This window comes from Ailuropoda melanoleuca, chromosome 12 (genome assembly GCF_002007445.2).
Source record: "Ailuropoda melanoleuca isolate Jingjing chromosome 12, ASM200744v2, whole genome shotgun sequence".
Taxonomy (NCBI): Eukaryota; Metazoa; Chordata; class Mammalia; order Carnivora; family Ursidae; genus Ailuropoda; species Ailuropoda melanoleuca.
In genome coordinates, this window is record NC_048229.1 from 5,170,296 (window position 1) to 5,190,264 (window position 19,969).

The 19,969-nt window shown below is 60.0% G+C and overlaps 1 protein-coding gene across 21 annotated transcripts in view; it reads left to right on the top strand.

Annotated features, from left to right (window-relative positions):
* The window catches only part of NCOR2 (nuclear receptor corepressor 2), a 217,925-nt gene that overhangs the window by 192,333 nt on the left and 5,623 nt on the right, over nt 1-19,969 (top strand). For 16 of the 21 annotated variants that reach the window (XM_034639630.1, XM_034639646.1, XM_034639648.1 and 13 more), the window contains 17 exons: nt 2,676-2,826; nt 5,048-5,188; nt 5,571-5,657; nt 6,336-6,634; nt 8,096-8,450; nt 9,530-9,751; nt 10,273-10,524; nt 11,278-11,427; nt 11,565-11,714; nt 11,807-12,020; nt 14,131-14,558; nt 15,733-15,882; nt 16,108-16,253; nt 16,734-16,927; nt 17,726-17,875; nt 18,722-18,867; nt 19,601-19,654. In XM_034639630.1, the coding sequence (XP_034495521.1) occupies nt 2,676-2,826; nt 5,048-5,188; nt 5,571-5,657; nt 6,336-6,634; nt 8,096-8,450; nt 9,530-9,751; nt 10,273-10,524; nt 11,278-11,427; nt 11,565-11,714; nt 11,807-12,020; nt 14,131-14,558; nt 15,733-15,882; nt 16,108-16,253; nt 16,734-16,927; nt 17,726-17,875; nt 18,722-18,867; nt 19,601-19,654 (3,289 nt within the window). Of the gene's footprint in view, nt 1-2,675; nt 2,827-5,047; nt 5,189-5,570; nt 5,658-6,335; nt 6,635-8,095; nt 8,451-9,529; nt 9,752-10,272; nt 10,525-11,277; nt 11,428-11,564; nt 12,030-14,130; nt 14,673-15,732; nt 15,883-16,107; nt 16,254-16,733; nt 16,928-17,725; nt 17,876-18,721; nt 18,868-19,600; nt 19,655-19,969 lie in introns of all 21 variants that reach the window. The other 5 variants (XM_034639635.1, XM_034639641.1, XM_034639636.1 and 2 more) reach the window with 3 other exon arrangements.

Sequence of the window (19,969 nt, forward strand, 5' to 3'; positions counted from 1 at the left end):
GGAGCCACATTCACCTCTGCAGCAGGGAGTGCAGGATGAGCGTGGCTCCATCACCCCCTGGAGTCCGTAGCACCCTGGGCTTTCTCGTCTTCCCTTCCACCCAGCTCTGGACAAGACACGTGACACTAGCACAGAGTCCGTGCTGTCATAGCTGGTTTTATAGATAAGAAGACCAAAGCTCAGAGGTTAAACCGGGGGTCACTCAGTTGTAAGTAGTGGACCCAGAGGTTTGTGTCCAGCGGCGTCTGGCTCTGGAGCACTGGGCCAGAAAACGAGGAGCCAGAACACACAGGTGTGTGTGCCCGGAAGGGTGTGCACAGACACGCTTGCGCACACAGACATACACACGGACACACACACATGGACATAATGCAGACACGCTCATGTATACAGGGCAAATGGACAAACAGACATGCAGGCACACAGACACAGAGACACACGGACGTAAACAGGCCCGCACGGCACACCCTGCCCCGCCCACACGCACGTTAATGGAGCGTCAGGCCATAGGCTGGCCCGCAGTGAGGTGTTTTTGACCCCGGTGGCCTCAGATCACACCACAAGAGGAGAAAGCTGTAGATTTTGAAATAACAGGCTTTTGGAGGCGGCTTTGCTCAGTGCAAAGAGCAGGTTCCTGGGGCAAAGGTCAGGCGGGGTATTCAGGCTGTGGCACACACTCGCTCGAGCAGGGGCGGCCTCTCGAGTAAAGTACCTGCTCACAGAGGCTTTCTTGTGGAGTCGCTGGTGATGGAAGGTTGACATGTGCAGTTCCTAGACACCCGTCCGCCCCAGGTTTCCAGGCAACTGTGACCCACACCATCTCGGTCAGTCACACCCCTTCGATTGTCTTTGGCAGAGGGTGGCAGCTGCCAGAATGCTGGAGAGTCAGACTTTCCCACAGCCTTGCTACCGGGCAGTGATGAAATCATGCCCAGACCACACACACACGTGTGCGCTCACATACATAGACGCACACATCCGCAAACCTGGCAGGTGCTGGGTGAAGCCCCAACACTCTGTGCTCCCCGGTGCTCCCACCTGCCCTGGGAGTGGCGCTCGTGGGGCCCACGCCCTGAGGCTGCAGGCTCTGTCCTTGAAACAGGCCTCGGGTTAAGAATCTCCATGCTCACACGAGTCTGTCCAGGGGATTGTCCCCAAGGGCAGGGTCCACGGCCGGTCAGGGTTTCTGTCCTCTGTGGCATGGAGGAGAGCCCCTGTAAACAGCGGAGCTCGAGGACATTGACCACCTTCAGTCCCACCAGGAAAGCCCCTTCCCGTCACCCACTGTGCTCTTTGATGAGCCCCTGCTTTCCCGGTATGGACCCAGTTCTGCCAGCACTGAGACATGGCTAACAGCAATGCTGGTGTCCGTGGCCTCAGAGAGGATGTCCCTGCCTTGTGCTCCCGCCTGCCCCTGGACCACCGCCCAGTGATCGCCTATTTCTGCTGAGTGTGCACAGATAGCTGAGTGTGGCGGGGAGACCCCCGCTAGAGCGTTTGCTGTGAGAAGTTGGGGGAGCCCGTCTGCATTCAGTGTCTTGTTCCTCTCAGGATCTGCAGTAAAAGAGGGTTGCCAGTTGTTGCTCTTACCCCACAGGGGGATGTTTCCCGGCAGAAGAGTTCCCACAGGGAGACTCAGGGTTCACTGGTCCAGGGCTTGGCACACAGAGGGACCCCCACATCTGTGAAATGAAATGGCTCATAGACATCTTGATTTGGGGGCAGCTTGTCTATGCCAAGTGCCTTTGAGAATCATAGATGCAGGGATTATTTTCTTTCTGTAGATGTACAGATATATAGGCTCAGAGAGGTAGTGTGACTTGAGAGGTCACACAGCAACTCACTGGTAAAGCTGCTATTTGCCATCCAGCAGTCTGACTCCAGACTTGTATTCTGATCCTCACACTCAGTGTTCTTGGAAGTTCCCCAGGGCAGGATGCTATTCCACGTGACTGTCTTCTCTCTGAATACCTCCCCTAGTGGGGAGCTCACTCTCTCTAAGGCAGTGGGCAATTTTGCCTCCTCGCAGACATTGGGCAATGTCTAGGGACATCTTTGATTATTACACCTTGGAGGGGGGCAGATTGGGGGGCACGGTGCAGCTCTGGCCTCCAGCGGGTGCAGGCCAGGGATGCCCAGGAGAGCACCCAGAACAAAGAAGCAGCTGACCCCCCTATGGCATAGTGCTGAGGTTGAGAAGCCCTGGTTCTGGGAAACGGGAGTGCATGGTACACGCACAGCACGGGGACCACATCTCAGCACTGCTGCCAGTTACGTCAGCAGTTAAATGTCAGGGCTCTGAGAAGGTAAAACCCAGATGGGACAAGTTGGAAAACAGACTCCAGGGCCAGACTGCCTGGGTTCCGGTCCCGGCTGTGCCCCTGGATGAAGTCACTGAGCACTCAGCGCCTCAGTCTCCCCCTTGAAACAGGCACAGTGATAGGACCTGTCTTAGGATTAAATGAACGAATGTATCTAAGGGGCTCTGGGCGGTTTCTGTTACACCGGGGGTGCTCAGTGAACACGTGTGTCGGTGGGTCTGGCACGTGAACATGTGTGTGTGTGAAGCTGGAGGGACCCGTGTAGGTCTTCTGGTCACGCCTGCATCATGCCTGGTGAGCACGAGGGGTCCCCTGGTGGAGCCTGCCAGGCGCTTACCCCCTCTGTGCCTCCAGGGCACTCCGGCCGACGTTCTCTACAAAGGCACCATCACCAGGATCATCGGCGAGGACAGCCCCAGTCGCCTGGACCGCAGTCGGGAGGACAGCCTGCCCAAGGGCCATGTCATCTATGAGGGCAAGAAGGGACACGTCCTGTCCTATGAGGGTGAGTGCTGTTGTTAACAGCCTCGCGGCTCGGGGCGGCCTTCCTCCTCCCCATCTGCGGGAGTTTTTAGTGCCCAGGAAAGAACCTTTCCGTGGAGGGCTGATGGGGGCACGGGAGGCAGGTTGGCCATGCGCCCACGGGGTTTTTAGGGGGAGCACAGCGGATGAAGCCCCCCTCAGCTCTCAGGATGCCCACACGAGATGCAATTAGGAAGTCACCTTGTGAACTCTGAGTCATGGAAACCTGCCCCTCCAGCATGGCTTGTCCACCAAACCCCAGGCTTCGGTGTTTCTGGAGTTGGTCAAGAGAGGAGGGTCTGGAAAAACGCAGTCAGGGTAAAAGGCAGCCAGATGTCTGTGGAAGCAGATCTGGGGAGTGGTCAAAAACCAGGGCGAAGCATTTTATCCCCATTTTATGGATATATTGGGACAGCCAGTGGTGTGGCCACCCTGGCGGCCCCTTGAGAGACAAGGAGGCTTGGGATCAGGGGAGGAGGGTGTTTGGCTCGTGGAGGTGGCTGCACAGGGAGTGAGGGCTGGGTGACAGCGTGAAGCACAACCAGAGAGGTGGTGATCTCCATATCCCTGAAGGTGTGTAAGCCAGCAACAGGGAAGGGTTGGCCCGCCTTGCTGGAAGCATAATGGGGAAACTGAGGCCCAGCACTTCTGGCAAATGCTGCGCTCTAATTGGTAGCACATGGGTGGCCACCAGGGTGTGATGACCAGAGTGACCCTCCTCTTCCCCTTGCCTCTTGCCCCCTCTCCCCTCCTGGGTTCAGGTTCCCCACCTAAGGAGCCCTGCACGGAGAGAGTTAAGGGAGGACAGAGCCGGGATGTGAGTTTCTTGGCATCCTTGGGCTCCCGGGGCTGTGGAGTGGAATGTGGCTCATGGGTACCCCTCTCCGGGGCTGGACCTCCAGGGCCCTACGTTGCTTTTCCTCTGATGAACAGGCATCTTTTCTCATCTTTGTCCACCTCTGCCCGTGCCCCCTGCCGCCTCGGTCCTGGGAAGTGGAAGTGGTACCATGTGGCCAAGGGACAGCCCAGTAGCTGTGTCTTGGCGCCAGCCTCAGTGCATGGCTGAGAGGGCCTGCAGTCGAGGCGTGCAGGTGGGGCGAGCACAGCCTCAACCCAGGTTCCCACACCCACTCTCGAGCCCCTTGGTGCTCGAGCTCTCATCTGTAGAGTGTGTTTGCACCAGGGCTTCTCATCTCGCCTGCGCTTCCTGGAGCCGGGTGGTTAGCAGGGAGGCGGCGGGGTTGGGGTGCCCTGGCAGCCCGGACAGCTGCTGCTGTCGCCCTGTATGGATGTGAGCCCCCTGGCCAGACTTTAATCTCTTCTTATACACATTTTTTTTTTTCATTTTGATCTGAAATCTCTGTGTTTTAACGTCAGGAATTAATTTTGAAAAAAATTCAGAGCCGCAACCCAGTATGTCTGTAGGACGCCGCTTTGTAGCCTGTGGTGTGATCCCGAGAAGTAACAAGAGGGGGAGAACCTGTTACCTCTGAGGGGCAGGACTGGGGCCCTAGGGAGCTTGCTTCTGCTGCTCTAGACCCTGCCGCCCTGGAGGAGGAGAGGCCCCTGGAGGAGCCCAGCTTGCTGGGCGAGGCCAGGCCCCTCTCTGCTCAGGGCCTGCCTCCTGGCTTGCAGACCCCCCGCCTGTCTGGGGGGCCGGGTGTCCAGCCTGAGGTTCCTCCTGGCTCAGTGAAGCCACGTCTGCCGTGGACAGCCCCCCCCCCAACGTGGACTTGTTACAGCACACCTGTGTGTGCACCCGTATGCACATGGGCCCATTGTACACCTGGCCTCACTTTGTCCTCAGTGGCCAGGCCTGTGTGTGTACGTGCACACATAATCGCACGTGCACACGCTCACACCCAGACGGTCACACACCCTGTCTGTTCCCACTCTGCTGCTCGCGTGCGTGCATTGATGTTCACGTCACGAGTCGGTGCCCGTGTGAGGCAGCGTTTGCGCGCAGGTTCATACGGCCGTGTGTGGTCAGAGGCACATACCTACTGACAGTGGGTTGGGGTTCACGGTGCAGGAAGCCTTTGTATCTGTTAAATCCTCTAGGCTGGAGAGAGAGGCCCCGGCTTGCCTGCAGGCTGTGGCTTCCCTCGGGAGGGCTCCTGTCCCGGGGCCCCAGCTGGTTGGCTGGCACGGGCCCATGTGCCCCAGACAGCCAGTGCTCACCACAAGCATGGTCTGCTTTCCAGGTGGCATGTCGGTGTCCCAGTGCTCCAAGGAGGACGGCAGGAGCAGCTCAGGACCTCCCCACGAGACGGCCGCCCCCAAGCGCACCTATGACATGATGGAGGGCCGTGTGAGCAGGGCCATCTCCTCAGCCAGCATCGAAGGTGGGCGCCCTGCCTAGCTCCCTATCCCAGCAGACACGGAATGCCAGGGGGCCTAGGACCTGCCCTGGGGGGGCTTCCAGCTCAGTGGGTTGAAGTGCCAAAGAGAGAGAATTTGTCTGTCGGTGCCCCCGGAGGGCGGTGGTGGGACGGTTCACCTGATTCTCCAGAGAGGTAAACTGAGGCTAGGTTTTGCTGAGGCTTGATCTAGAGGCAGTGCAGGGCCCGCGAGATGGGACACTGCTTGCTGGGTCCAGTGCCGCCACCACCACCACCACTGTTGAAGGGACCCGTGCTGGGAGGGGTGGCTCCGAACCCAGCCCCTGTCACTGCCCAAGGCTGGCTGAGGGACCTATGTAACCATGACGCTCTTGCCCCCCCCCAGGTCTCATGGGCCGCGCCATCCCGCCTGAGCGACACAGCCCCCACCATCTCAAAGAGCAGCACCATATCCGAGGCTCCATCACACAAGGTGCCACCCGCCCTCTGTCCCCCATGGTGTCCGTCCCCCACTGCCCTCACGGCGGCTGCAGCCAGCACGCAGACGTTTGCAGTCACGATGGGCGGGGGTGGGGGGACGTGCCAGCCTGCTGTGGGAAAGGCGCATGACACGTGTGTGTGGCCAGTACAGGTGCAGGTTGAACTGCAGAGCAAGGGCATGTCTGTCTTATTTAAAAACAAAAGGAGAAAGCAGAACACTGCCCAGCAGCCCTGTCCTGTGTAGGCATTGCTGACTGAGCGTCTGTTCTGTGCTTGGCCCTAACCCAGGTGCTCCTCCCGTATTAGCATGTGGGGCCGGTATGATCATGTGCTAACAGTTATTAAGGGTGCTGATACCATGCCACCCAAGTTAAGTTCTCTTGGCTGGTCGGTGGCGAGCCAGCTACGAGGGTCCCCGTTTTATGCTTTCTGTCTACGGTATCTCATCGAATGTGTACGACTTGGTGAGGTGTTTCAGTTAATATTCCTATTTTATGTATGAAGGGACTGAGGCTCAGAGAGGTCCAGTCATGTGCTCAAGGTCACACAGCGAGTGAGGATTTGAACCCAGGTAGTCTGGCTCCAGAATCACCGGGGTGTGGAGATCCCAGCTTAGAACGGGTGCGGTGGGGTGCGGAGTCGAGGGTCAGCACCCCGTCCTCCTTGGCAGGGATTCCGCGGTCCTACGTGGAGGCCCAGGAAGACTACCTCCGTCGGGAGGCCAAGCTCCTAAAGCGCGAGGGCACCCCGCCCCCGCCCCCGCCCCCGCCGCGGGACCTGGCCGAGGCCTACAAGGCCCGACCCTTAGAGGCCCTGGGGCCCCTGAAGCTGAAGCCGGCCCACGAGGGGCTGGTGGCGACGGTGAAGGAGGCTGGCCGCTCCATCCACGAGATTCCGCGCGAGGAGCTGCGACGCACACCTGAGCTGCCCCTGGCCCCACGGCCGCTCAAGGAAGGCTCCATCACGCAGGTACGGGCGCTGGGGCAGGCGGGCTGGGCCAGGATGCTGTGGGTGGGGGCGCTGTCAGCCATTGCGCTGGCCTCTACAAGTGGGGAAACTGAGGCTCCGACTCCGTGGGTACCTTGCCTGGGATGACACGGTTGCTCACGGCTGGGCTTCTGCCGTGTGCATTCCAGATTCCCTGCTAAGGGCTCTATAGCCACGACCTCCTTTGATTGTATTTACGCTCCTGTGAGGTTCATACCCATTGTCCCCGTTCTTCAGATGGAGAAACAGGCGCAGAGAGAGCAAGCAGCCTGCCAAAGTCCCGGAGCTAACCATAAATGGAGGCTGCCGACTGGATTTTTGTTACGGGCCTGGCACTGCCTGAGCTACTTGGCATCGTGTCCTGTTTAGCTCCTGCAGCTGCTTCTCATTGTATTGGTGCATAAGTGAAGGTTCAGAGACATTAAGTGACTTGCCCAGGGTCACACAGCAAGTGAATGGCAGTTATGAACCTCAAGTCCAGACGTGCTTAAATCTGCAACATCTTTGCTTCTTGATGTCCACTCCCCCACCCCCAGCCTCACCCCCGCGGCTCACGGGCCCCAGGAGGCCCCAGCCTGGTAGGGCATGACCAGCTTCCAACTGTGTGAGGAGCTAGTCAGTGGAAACTACCTAGGGAGAGTGGGAACCATCCCAGGGGCTGCGTGGCTCCGGGCAGACAGGACTGGGAAGGGTATCCCGGGAGGGGATCACAGCTGGGGTCAAAGGCGTAGTGCCAGGAGAAGCCGTGGGGAAATTATCCAACGCCGGGGGACCGGTTTGGCTCTCAGCGTCTGGGTAGAGTCCTCCATGGACCCAAGAGGGAGGCTAGCCTGATTCTACAATATTCTTAAAAGTGAGGTGTTTCCCTTTCTTATGAAAGTGATGAAAACATTCGTAAATAAACTTGCAGCTCTATCACTGGAGACACAGGGCCCCACTGTACCTCAGGCCCCCAAGCCTGTGTCAGCAGGGTGGAGGCTTCTCCCATGTGGCCGGGTTGCCCTCTGGTCCATGACCCACTGTTTCTTCAGCTGCCCCTTCTGGCCAGAGAGCAAACAAAGCTGAGCCTTGACCCCTGAGCCTTGGGCCCCAGGCGGTAGAAGTGGGTTTTGCTGCTGTATTTTCTGGCATGGCATCGAGTGGGCCGTGGAGGGTCGCAGACTGACGGGGATAGGTTTTCCCCACGTGGGGGTGCTGATACTGTAGGGGCCAACAGAGGGTCCCCCACTTGCTCCAGAGAGGGCTGAACTTTGTGCCCCTTCTGCAACCCCGCAGGTGGCTCTGGGGCCAGGACAGGGGCGGGCAGGGCAGTGACACGTGTCTTGATCTTAGGTTTAGCAAAGCCCTTTGTGAAACGGCGTGAAACGTTGCTCCCATTTTATGGCTGTGAAACTGAGGCTCTGAGCCATTATGCAGCTGGTGCTCACACACCCTTCTCCCCAGGGCACCCCGCTCAAGTATGACACTGGCACATCCTCTGCCGGCCCCAAAAAGCATGACGTGCGCTCCATCATCGGCAGCCCCGGCCGCACGTTCCCGCCCGTGCACCCGCTGGATGTGATGGCTGATGCCCGGGCGCTGGAGCGCGCCTGCTACGAGGAGAGCCTGAAGAGCCGGCCAGGGGCAGCCGGCAGCTCGGGGGGCTCCATCACCCGGGGGGCCCCGGTCATCGTGCCCGAGCTGGGCAAGCCGCGCCAGAGCCCCCTGACCTATGAGGAGCACGGGGCACCCTTCGCTGGCCACCTCCCACGCGGCTCACCGGTGACCACGCGGGAGCCCACCCCGCGCCTGCAGGAGGGTGCGTGGGGTGCAGGGTGGGGGGTAGGTGCCGGGTGGACTCCTCGGCTCAGGAAACTGCCCCCCACCCACCTTCAACATAGGCTGGAAACCGGGGGCACCCTCGGGGCTACCACATACCTTCCACCTGCCTGACCCGTGGCTTCTGCCCCCGAATTACACTCAGAATTATCTTCGCCTCCCTGCCACCTCCAGACCACCACGATTTCCCACCTGGCCTCCCCAACTCCCCTCCTGTCCTGCTATAATCTGCACCCCAAACGCAGCCAGAATTGTCCTTCAAAAAGCTCACATCAAATCGTGCCACTCTACTGCTTAAATCTTTCTAGTGACTTCTCTCCACGGCAAGCCTGTAGGAGCTGGCCCTGTCCAAGCCCCATCTCACTGTCCCCATGTGCCTTTATCCACCCCAGGCTCAGTGAGCTACCTTCCTCCTCTCCGTTCTGTGACTTAGCTCGGGGCCTTTGCACCTGCTGTTCCCTCTGCCTGAAACCTCCTCCACTTTCAGATCATTACCTAAAAGACTTCTTTTTGTCCTTCATTTCTGTGTGCAAAGTCACATTCTTGAGGAGGCTTTTAGGACCCTCCCCCAGTATTCTGGTCACATTTTAAATTTTCTCTGGAGCATTAATCACTCAGAAATTCGTTTGAAGACTAGTTTGTCACCTTTCTCCGGCATTAAGTGTCTGCTCCATGCGGCCCAGGTTTCCTGCCTGTTTTGTTCACTGGGGTGGCTCCAGCTCTTAGAACAGTGCCTGGCACGTAATAGAGGCTCCATAAATATTTTTTGATTGCCTGAATGAATGAATGAAGGAAGGAAGGAAGGAAGGAAGGAACAAATGAGAGCATGAATGAGTGAATTTTTTAAAAGAACAAAAACACAGAAGCAAATAAGTAAATGAAAGAACACAGGAGCTGAGGCAAAGGAACAGGTGAAGGCAGAGTCTGGTCCCCGGATCCCAGAGTGCCCACCCTCAGATGGCCTCCCATAAACCCTGGCCTCGGCGGCCCCCGTGTGGGGAACTGTGACAGCCCTGGCACAGAGGTCCGATGCTAACCCCCCTTGGCCTGTCCCCACAGGCAGCCTCTCGTCTAGCAAGGCATCCCAGGACCGAAAACTGACATCGACACCCCGTGAGATTGCCAAGTCCCCCCACAGCACCGTGCCTGAACACCACCCCCACCCCATCTCGCCCTATGAGCACCTGCTTCGGGGCGTGAGTGGTGTGGACCTGTACCGTGGCCACATCCCGCTGGCCTTCGATCCCGCCTCCATACCCCGAGGAATCCCTCTTGATGCAGGTGATTGTCCTGAACCAATAGAACCCCACAGCAGGGGGTCAGGGGCTTCATCATTGTCAGCCCGAGGACTCCTCAGGCATCAACTAAACTCTGCCAGATGGGGAAACTGAGGTGTAGGGGTGGAGAGACCCAGTGATACAATCGTGTGAACATTTTAGGTCAGAACAGAAGACGTTTTTCAGTGGTTTTCTTTTCCTGCAGAACTTATCAGTGCCTTTAAAATTGCAAATGTATCAAAAGAGGGCTGAAGTGTTGAGTATTCCTCAGATGTACATGGTCTGAAAATCTGTTTAGAAGGATGCATCCCGTTGGTATCTTAGTGATCTACATTTTGGATGCCCTTTGTTTGGGGGAACTTTGATCTGAAGAACATTTTCAGTAGAAGGTATCCCTATGTGTTTTGAGGAGCAAGGGTTTTTCTATGTCTAGGCCCTCCATTCTGAGTTGTGGGGGGTATTTTGGGGAGAAGTCAGGTATAGGAGTGGGGGGCCAGTCTGACCCTGCCCCTCTCCTCTCTGCAGCCGCTGCCTATTATCTGCCCCGACACCTGGCCCCCAACCCCACCTACCCGCACCTGTACCCACCGTACCTCATCCGCGGCTACCCCGACACGGCGGCGCTGGAGAACCGCCAGACAATCATCAACGATTACATCACCTCGCAACAGATGCACCACAACGCGGCCACCGCCATGGCCCAGCGAGCTGACATGCTGAGGGGCCTGTCACCCCGCGAGTCCTCACTGGCTCTCAACTACGCCGCCGGCCCTCGAGGTGGGTGGGGCCAGGCACTTGCTGCCAAGTGGGCGGGCAGACCCTCCCCATCGAGAATCGGCCCTAGTCCTCGTCTGCCCGGGCCTGCTCGACGGTGCAAAGGGCATGGGTGTGCTGGAGGTCTGGGCGGTGTGACCACCCTGTGTGCACAGGCCTGGCAGGTGGTGGAGGGTGGTGTGTGCTGTGTGTGTGTGTCTGGTAGCCATGTGCGTCCTGGGTGCACACGGAGCTGTACACCCGTGTCTGGGTTCTCCTGGTATATGGGGCTCTGGGCGTTAAAGGGATCGAAATAGGAGGTTGTTTGTATTTCTGGTTCCCTTGACTTGCAAACAGCCTGTGGTTGCTTTGTAAGTGCATTAAAGTCATCCTCTGGAAACTTCTGGAACAACCAAGTACTAGTTAGGGTCCTTTGGAAAAACCAGTCATGCTAGGTATTTCAGACAGTGAGGACTGAATACAGGGAACTGGTTGTATGGGGTGAGAGGTTGGGAGAGCAGGAAGAACACGCCGAGGTAACGCGGGGTGCCGGCTGCAGGACACAGCCGCTTCTGGGCTTCGCGAGCCAAGGGGAGGTGGGGCTGTGAGAGCCTGGCATTCAGAAGACGGGCCCGAGGGGCCTGGTGCTCAGCAGCAGGAGGGAGCGCCCCGGCTCACAAGGGCACCCTGCCCTCCAGCTGACGGGGTGGCCCAGCCAGCAGGTGGGCCAGCCCCTCCTGCCCCTCCTGCAACCCCCGCCCCCACCTCCTCTTGCAGGCATCATCGACCTGTCCCAAGTGCCACACCTACCCGTGCTGGTGCCTCCAACACCAGGCACACCCGCCACCGCCATGGACCGTCTCGCCTACCTCCCCACAGCACCCCAGCACTTCAGCAGCCGGCTCAGCAGCTCCCCGCTCTCCCCAGGTAACACCCCTGCCCCCGTCCTGGGTTTGGAATCCTGGCGTCCAAGGAAGGTGGCTGGGTGTCCTCTGTCCACCCCAGAGGACCAGTCCAGGCCCTCCCTGAGCGCTGGGCTGAATCGTGGGACTTTTGGTTGCCAGGGGGTCCCACTCACTTGACAAAACCCTCCGCCACCTCCTCGTCCGAGAGGGAGCGGGAGCGCGACCGAGATCGGGAGCGTGAACGGGAGCGCGAGAAGTCCATCCTCACGTCCGCCGCCACTGTGGAGCACGCGCCCATCTGGAGACCCGGTAGGGCGTCAGAGGTCCCTGCCCCAGCCTCTGGGGGTCCTCACGGGCCACGTGAGGCCTGCTCCTCTGACGCCGCAGCCTGTCCCCACCAGGTACAGAGCAGAGCAGCGGCAGCGGCAGTGGCGGCGGGGGTGGGGGAGGCAGCAGCAGCAGCAGCCGCCCCGCCTCCCACTCCCACTCCCACCAGCACTCGCCCATCTCACCCCGGACCCAGGATGCCATCCAGCAGAGGCCCAGCGTGCTGCACAACACGGGCATGAAGGGCATCATCACCTCCGTGGAGCCCAGCACGCCCACGGTCCTGAGGTGGGCCAGGTTGGCACAAGGGAGGGGACAGGCGGGCGGGTGGTGGGTGGGTGCTGGTCAGTGGATGCACGCATGGATTGATGGGTCGGGAGGTAAATGGATGAATGACGGGCAGGAAAGTAGGTAGATGGATGGCGGGTTGGGGTAGGAGGCAGGAGGGCAGATGGGTAAGTGGATGAATAGACAACGCGTGGGTAGGTGGAGGGAAGGGCAGGGGAGAGGGTGGTTGGATGGGTGAACGGGCAGATATTTGGCAGGCAGATGGACGGGAGATTGGGTTAGAAGGATGGGTAGGTGGATAGATGAATGGGTAAGTGGGTAGATGACGGGGTAGGTGGGTGGAGAGATGGGCAGGTGGTGTGTGGGCAGTGGCTGGGCTGGATGAACAGGTCGGTGGCTGGGTAGACATGACAGTGGGTGGCTGGGTGGGTTAGGTGAGTGGATGGATGGATGGAGGAGGGTGGGTGGAGGGGTGGGCAGGTAACTGGATATAGGTTGAGTGAGAGGTGAGCAGGCAGGTGGATGGATGGGTAGATGGTAAGTTGGATAGATGGGTGGCGGGTTGGGGGAGTGGATGAATGAGTAGGTGGTAGGTTGTTGGGTTCAGAGAGAGTCTGTGGAGAGGAGAGGGACAGACAAGAGAGGGCTGTGGGGAGAGACTCCTGGCCCACCCCTGACTCCAGCACGCCCCTAACGAGGAGGAGATCTGTCCATCTTGCCTAAACAAAACCTCATGGTTCTCTTAAGCTGGGAGAATCTCTACAGGTCCCAGGTGTGCCCCCCACAGTCCACTCACTCTTGCAAGGGGCCCACGTCCCCTCCAGTGACATCCCCCCACAAGGCCTGGGGGCAGAGCTGCCTAATGCAGGGGAGGGAGCTTCCCCCGTGCCCATCCCTGTTCAGGGTTCTGTTTGGGGACAGGTGTTTCTTCCAAGATGAAGTTTCCGTTCATACGAGCACCCTCCCCCATTTGGCTGCTCTAAATCATAACCTACCACCCAGCCACGGTTCCAGTTTGGGAAAATGACACCCTCGTTTCCCAGAAGCGTCGGCTGTGCCCTCACTGACTCAGACACCCAGCAGTCACACGAAGCCAAAGCACCTGGCTGCTCCGAGCACGGTTAGCAGTCGTGCACGACGGCCGGCTCTTCACAGCAGCAATAAGCCGCTTAGAAACCGTCATGGGGCAGTCGGGCCTTTCCCACTGGCAGCTGGAGTGAGGGTTCGTGAGGCGCAGGGCACTTCGTCATGGAGCCGCTGGGCTTGACAGAGAGGCCCCCAGGGCTGGAGTTGGGCCAGTTTGCATCCAAGCGCCAGTGTCCTCCTCTGTGAAGCGGGAAGAATTACACTTACCCGTGACGATCAGAGAGTACATGTCGGCGCATTCCTTCTTCCCGGCCGACCTGCAGTGTGTCTCTTGCCCTATGCTGGGTGTGGGGGACACCGTGATGCAAGCCCTGCCCTGCTGGGGATTATGGCCTAGACCAGACAGCAATCCAGGAAGGCTGCTTGGAGGAAGAGACACATGACCCTCAAGAGCAGCACTCTAGGCACAGGGCCTGGCAGCATTCTCAGGGCCTTTCCCTTGGTACTCCTGCTCTCCCCATGGCTCCTTCGTTCCCTCATGTGTCCTGAGCAGCCCGTGGCTCACCTGCCAGCTCCAGTTAGCATCTGTTCTCTCTTCGCCCCATCTTGTTTTTGCGCCACTCTCTGAGGGGTGCGCCTTCTCTGTTACCTTGTATACAGTCTGCTCAGCTAGAACGTAAGGTGCTTCTGTCTGTTGGCTGCCATATTCCTCAATGTCTAGAGCAATTTCTAGAACAGTGCCTAGAACAGTGCCTGACACACAGCAGGTGTTCAGTAAAAAGTCTTGAATGATGGAGACAGTGAATAAATGTGTAAGTGAGCAGGTGAATGTGTGTCGTAGGTGAGGCCGAGCACGGCAGGGCCTCTCAGGCCGCATTGGGAGGGCAGGGTTATTCCAGGGCAGTGGAGACCCATCCGGGTGCTGAAGTGTGAGGGGAGTGACCCTGCCTTGGTCCTGGGCCCCGCCCCCTGCCCCCTGCGATATGCTTCCACAGTCCTTTGACCACCTTCTCTCCTCCCCCAGGTCCACCTCCACCTCCTCGCCTGTCCGCCCGGCTGCCACATTCCCACCCACCACCCACTGTCCGCTGGGGAGCACCCTTGACGGGGTCTACCCCACCCTCATGGAGCCCGTCTTGCTGCCCAAGGAGGCCCCAAGGGTCGCCCGGCCCGAGCGGCCCCGTGCAGACACCGGCCACGCCTTCCTTGCCAAGCCCCCGGCCCGCACGGGGCTGGAGCCCGCTTCCTCCCCCGGCAAGGGCTCCGAGCCGCGGCCCCTGGCGCCCCCCGGCTCCAGCCACACGGCCATCGCCCGCACCCCAGCAAAGAGCCTCGCACCCCACCACGCCAGCCCGGACCAGCCTGCGCCGCCCGCCTCGGCCGCGGACCTGCACCGGGAAAAGACTCAAAGTAAACCCTTTTCCATCCAGGAACTGGAGCTCCGTTCTCTGGGTAAGACCACCCTGACAGCGGCCACCTTCATAGACGCGATAATCATGCGTCAAATTGCTCACGATAAAGGGCCGCGAGAAGGAGGTTCGCTGGCCAACGACTCCCCTCGCGATGGTAAGACTTCCGGCCCCGCCGCCCACCCACCCCGTCTTGTGGCCTAAAGATATTTTCAGATCTCTGCTTTTTATTTTTCCCCCCATTTTTCGTTGGTTTTGGTATTTTGATTTTAAACTCGTCCTCGTCGATTGCACGCTCTGATGGTTTATTCCTCAAGCTGCTGCCCACCCCCCTCTGATTTGGGGGCACCTCATCATTTGCACATTGTTTTATCATGATTTTTTTTTTTTTGGATTTTCGTTTTTTTTTCCTTTAATGAATGGATCTGTGATTTTGACTTCAACTGCGCCTCCCATCTCCCAACCTTTGCGCCTGTGTTTGGGGAGCAGGGAGTGGGGCTGCAGAGGGGCTCGGGCTGACGCCTGCTGCCGTGTGGGTGAGTCTGGTTTGGAGGACGCCCGCTGAGGCAGACTGTCCGGGAGAAGACCGGGAGGGGCGGGAAGCACCCGACTCTGCAGGAGGAGCCGACCCCTGCATGCTGCCTGGGTTGTGAGGGGGTCTTGGGGTGCCCTGACCCCACGTCCCCCTTGCTGACCTGCTGCCCAGCATCCCCTGGGAGAAGGAGAGGCCTCTGCCCCCTGCCTCGAACCTCAGGCCCTGCTCTGGGCTCCTGTTTGCTGGACTGGGGGCTATAGGGATTGTGGCCCAGGCGCGGTCCTGGGACCTGAGTGTCACTCCCTGCCACACCCCCACCGATCTCACTCTTGCATCCCCTTTCCTAGAGACTCTTCTTCCCCCCTGGCCCCCACTGTCTGGGTGGATCTGTGTTTCTCACTGTCCCTAGGTCTGGCTCCGTCTCCTGGCCTGTCTGCTTGCGTGTCCAGCTGTGTTTCTCCTCTGCCTGTCCCTCTCCCCACCGTTCCCTCTCTCTCCTTTCTCGACGCACCCACGCCTCTGGCCGGCCAGCAGCCCCTGCTCTGGCTCGCTCCCTCTCTCCATCTGCCCACAGCCCCCCTCCGGCCTGGGGGCCCCAGCCAGCATGGGAGGGTGGGCTGGGAGGGGCAGCCCCAGCCCTGGGTCCTGGCGCCAGCCTGACCCGGGGCCTTGCCCACTGTAGGTTACCACGGTGGCAGCTACAGCCCCGACGGGGTGGAGCCCGTCAGCCCCGTGAGCTCGCCCAGCCTGACCCTCGACAAGGGGCTCCCCAAGCACCTCGAGGAGCTCGACAAGAGCCACCTGGAGGGGGATCTGCGGCACAAGCAGCCAGGTAGGCCCCCCCCACGCACCCCCACGTACCCCACTTAGCACTGCCCTGAGAAAGGGATCGCAGTCGCCCCATCGTGCAGGTCGGAAAACCGAGGCAGCCAGAGGCGGAGGGATGGGCCCCGCCCCACGGCTCAGAGGGCAGAGCCGGGATTCAGGGACACACCCCCAGCCAGGCCCACGCCTCAGCCCCCTGCCCCCAGCCTGACCCACTCTGGTCTGCCCGCAGGCCCCGGCAAGCTTGGCGCTGAGGCTGCACACCTCCCACACCTGCGGCCGCTGCCCGAGAGCCAGTCCTCGTCCAGCCCGCTGCTCCAGACCACCCCAGGGGTCAAAGGTCACCAGAGGGTGGTCACCCTGGCACAGCACATCAGTGTAACTACCCCTTCTCTGCCCTCTCCTCATCGCCTGTGAACCTAGGCCAGGATGAGGTCCCAGGGAAGGGAGGGGGAGGGCCACATGCAGCCTCTTGGTCTGGGGGATAAACTGAGTCCTGACGGACTGGACACAGGATGTAGGGGTTGGCAAGGGCAAGCCATGCCAGGGGTTCCATAGTCTCAAACTCGGACATGGTAGCTGTCTCCTCATCCAGCTAATGGAGCCTGGGGTGTGTGAGTCCCTGGCAGGTGGAATCTGACCCATCAGGGGCCACCACTTTGAGACCTCCGCCACGCCCACTGCCCTGCGCGCACGGGGATGCTGAGGCTGCTGGCGGCAGGGCTGAAGCACCCAGGGAGCCAAGGACCACACCCAGTTCTATCCCCAAAGCTCAGCCTAGTCTTTGCCCACCCAGAAGGTTCTGGTGGGATGGCTGCTGCCTGACCCTGCACCTCTCCCCTGACCTCTGGCCTGCAGGAGGTCATCACGCAGGATTACACGCGGCACCACCCACAGCAGCTCAACGCGCCCCTCCCTGCCCCCCTCTACTCCTTCCCCGGAGCCAGCTGCCCCGTCCTGGACCTCCGCCGCCCACCCAGTGACCTCTACCTCCCCCCGCCGGACCACGGCGCCCCGGCTCGTGGCTCGCCCCACAGTGAAGGGGGCAAGAGGTAAGTGGCGGGCGTAGTGACCTTGCCGTTCAGCTGCTAGGAGGCCTTCGTCAGATGGGGGAAGGTTGAGCCAAGTGCAAGGGCCGCCTGCTGTCATGGCGCAGATGGGAAACTGAGGCTCAGGGAGATGAGTTTGCTCAAGGCCACGGCGCTGGTCGGTAACAGCTGGCATGTGCATCACACTCTGGGTTCCAGACAGCAAGCTAAGTACTTCCCACGTGTTAACCGGGATTCTCACCGCAAGCCCCACAAGGGTAGGCGGTGTTGTCCCCGTGTCACCGATGAAGGAACTAAGGTATGAAGAAGCGAGTTCATTTACCTACAGGGACGCAGCCAGTAAGTGACAGAGCCGGAATTCGAGCCAGAGCTGTGTGCTCTGCGAGCAGCCTCCCTGCAGGCACACGTGCACTCACTTTGGGGTCCCCCCAGGAGCGCTGGGGTTGGGGGAGGCCCCCAGCTCGAGGAAGGTGCCGCATGAGTGGGGCACAAGGGCAGGAAGACAGCAGATGTCTTTGAGGGGACAGTGCAGTCCCTGACATGGGGGGCAGCAGGGGGCAGCTACCACCCATGGGCCAAATCCAGCCCACAGTCCAGGAGCTAAAGGTTGGAAAAGAGACCACACGTGGCCCACACAGCCTGAAATGGCAGCCGTCCAGCCCTCTGTGGAAGGAGTGGTTGAGCGCTGATGTTGAGCAGGGCAGGGTTGGGAGGGGAGTGCAGACAGTGGCACCTCCCCGCGTCATTTCAGGGGAGAGAGCGCTGAACTCTGACCACAGCGGGGACCCTCTCTCCACTCAGGTCTCCAGAGCCAAGCAAGACATCAGCCCTGGGCAGCAGTGAGGACGCTATTGAGCCCGTGTCCCCACCGGAAGGCATGGCAGAGGCTGGCCATCCCCGAAGCACCATGTATCCACTGCTGTACCGGGACGGGGAGCCGGCAGAGCCCAGGTACCTCCATGGCACCCCGCCCTGCCCCCAGGCTGCTCGAGACTCGGCCCCTTTGCCCACTTATGGCCTCGGTCCCCCGCTGTGCACTGGGGGCTGACAAGGGCTTTAGTGTGGGGCTGAGATCTCTCAGGCCTGCTGAGTGGATGTGACAGCTTGAGGGACCTCTCTGGCAGCCTCCTGGGCCTTGGACTGGGGTGTCTTGGCTCAGGCCTGGCCCTCACTGTCGGCACTTGCTGAGGACCTGAGAAATAATGAGCTAAATGTGCCGGACCAATCAGGTAGTTGGGGACAGAGAAAAAAAACCAGGTCCATGGGGTGCCTGGGTGGCTCAGTCGTTAAGCATCTGCCTTCGGCCCAGGGTGTGATCCCAGGGTCCTGGGATTGAGCCCCGCATTGGGCTCCCTGTTCTGCTGGGAGCCTGTTTCTTCCTCTCCCACTCCCCCTGCTTGTGTTTCCTCTCTCACTGACTGTCTCCTTCTCTGTCAAATAAATGAAATCTTAAAAAAAAAAAAAAAAAAAAAGCCAGGTCCGTGGGCCTTGGGGAAGGATGTGGTCTGAGCGTATGTCCAGTTCCTGAGGCGCTTTTCAAGGGGCCAGGCTGTTGCAGGTAGACCAGCCCCAGCAGAGCAGCTGGGGCTCTGCAGAGACAGCCTGAGCCCAAGGATCAGTGAACTACAGAGAAGGTTGCAGGAGACGTGTGGTCTCTGAGAGGTGAAGGCTGTAGGTGTGGAGTAGAAGCTTGGTTCTGAATTTCTAAGGCAGGTCAAGTGATGAGTGCCCCGTCGTCAGAGGTGTGCAAGCTCAGCACTGAGCCCACTGACCTGGGGTGTCTGATCTTTGCGGCAGGATGGGCTCCAAGTCTCCAGGCAACACCAGCCAGCCACCGGCCTTCTTCAGCAAACTGACGGAGAGCAACTCGGCCATGGTCAAGTCCAAGAAACAGGAGATCAACAAGAAGCTCAGCAGCCATGGCCGCAGCGAGCCGGAGTGTAGTAAGCGTCCCACCCGGGGCGGGGGCGGGGCCTGCGGGGCTGGGGGCCGGCGCGGCCCTGGAACCCACAGGGTGCTTGCCACAGCGCAGGGGGCCCGCGACCACTTCTCCCCCGGCCCTTCCCCCGACATTCAGGGAGCCCTGGGGGGCTCTCCCTCCGTGGTTGCCGCGGGCCGGTGCGGGGCACGCCGGGGCACGTGGCGAATACTTGCATGAGTGGCTCTGTGCCAAGCCCCATACTGGGTACCAGGGGTCCCTCCCACCCGGGGGCAGTGCTCACCGTATTTGTGATCTTTCCTCCATTTGTGCGGCTCATGGATGAAAACCCTGACCTCGCTCCCCCACCCTTAGCTCAGTGCCTGGCACGTAGCAGATCACAGCACAGAAAGAACCTGCCACAGTCCCCGGCGGGGGATCGTCAGCTGGGGGCAGTCTGGGGGCATCTCAGAGGCTTTTCAGAAACTTGCTGGGGCTAGAGCAGCAGCCTTGCAGATAGTCCCCGGCCTGGGCTGGTAACTCCAGAGCCCTGCCGGGTGCAGCGCGTGGGCCAGCAGGTCGGCAGCCCCAGCAAGCTGGTGAGAGAGGCGGTTCTCCAGCCCTGCCCCAGACCTGCTGAATCTGTGTGCACTGGTCACCTTGCCTAGACCGGACAGAGGACGGGGGTGGGGGGGGCAGGTGACTTCCTAGGACCTGTGGGCCCATAGGCCTTACCCTCTTGTCACCTGCCCCTCCAGATATCGGCCAGCCCGGGACGGAGATCTTCAACATGCCTGCCATCACCGGAGCAGGTAACTGTCCAGCCTGGGCTCCACGGCCGCCAGCCCCCTCCCCACTCTCCCTGTCCCCCCTCATGGCTGCGCACTGGGGAGGTTAGGCTGGTGTGTGGGATCTGGAAGGAGACTCGGAGTGTGGCCTGGGAGGTCACTGGAGCCCTCACCCCAGCCATAGTCCTGTAGACAGGAAACCTTTCTTAGTTCAAGTGTGTCCTTCCCTTTGGACTCCGCAAACCCAGCAGCAGGGACATAAACTCACACAAAAGGCTGGCGAGGCTTCAGGAGGAGTCTGCATTGGAGTTACATGCCAAGGCCTCCTGGTGTGTTCAG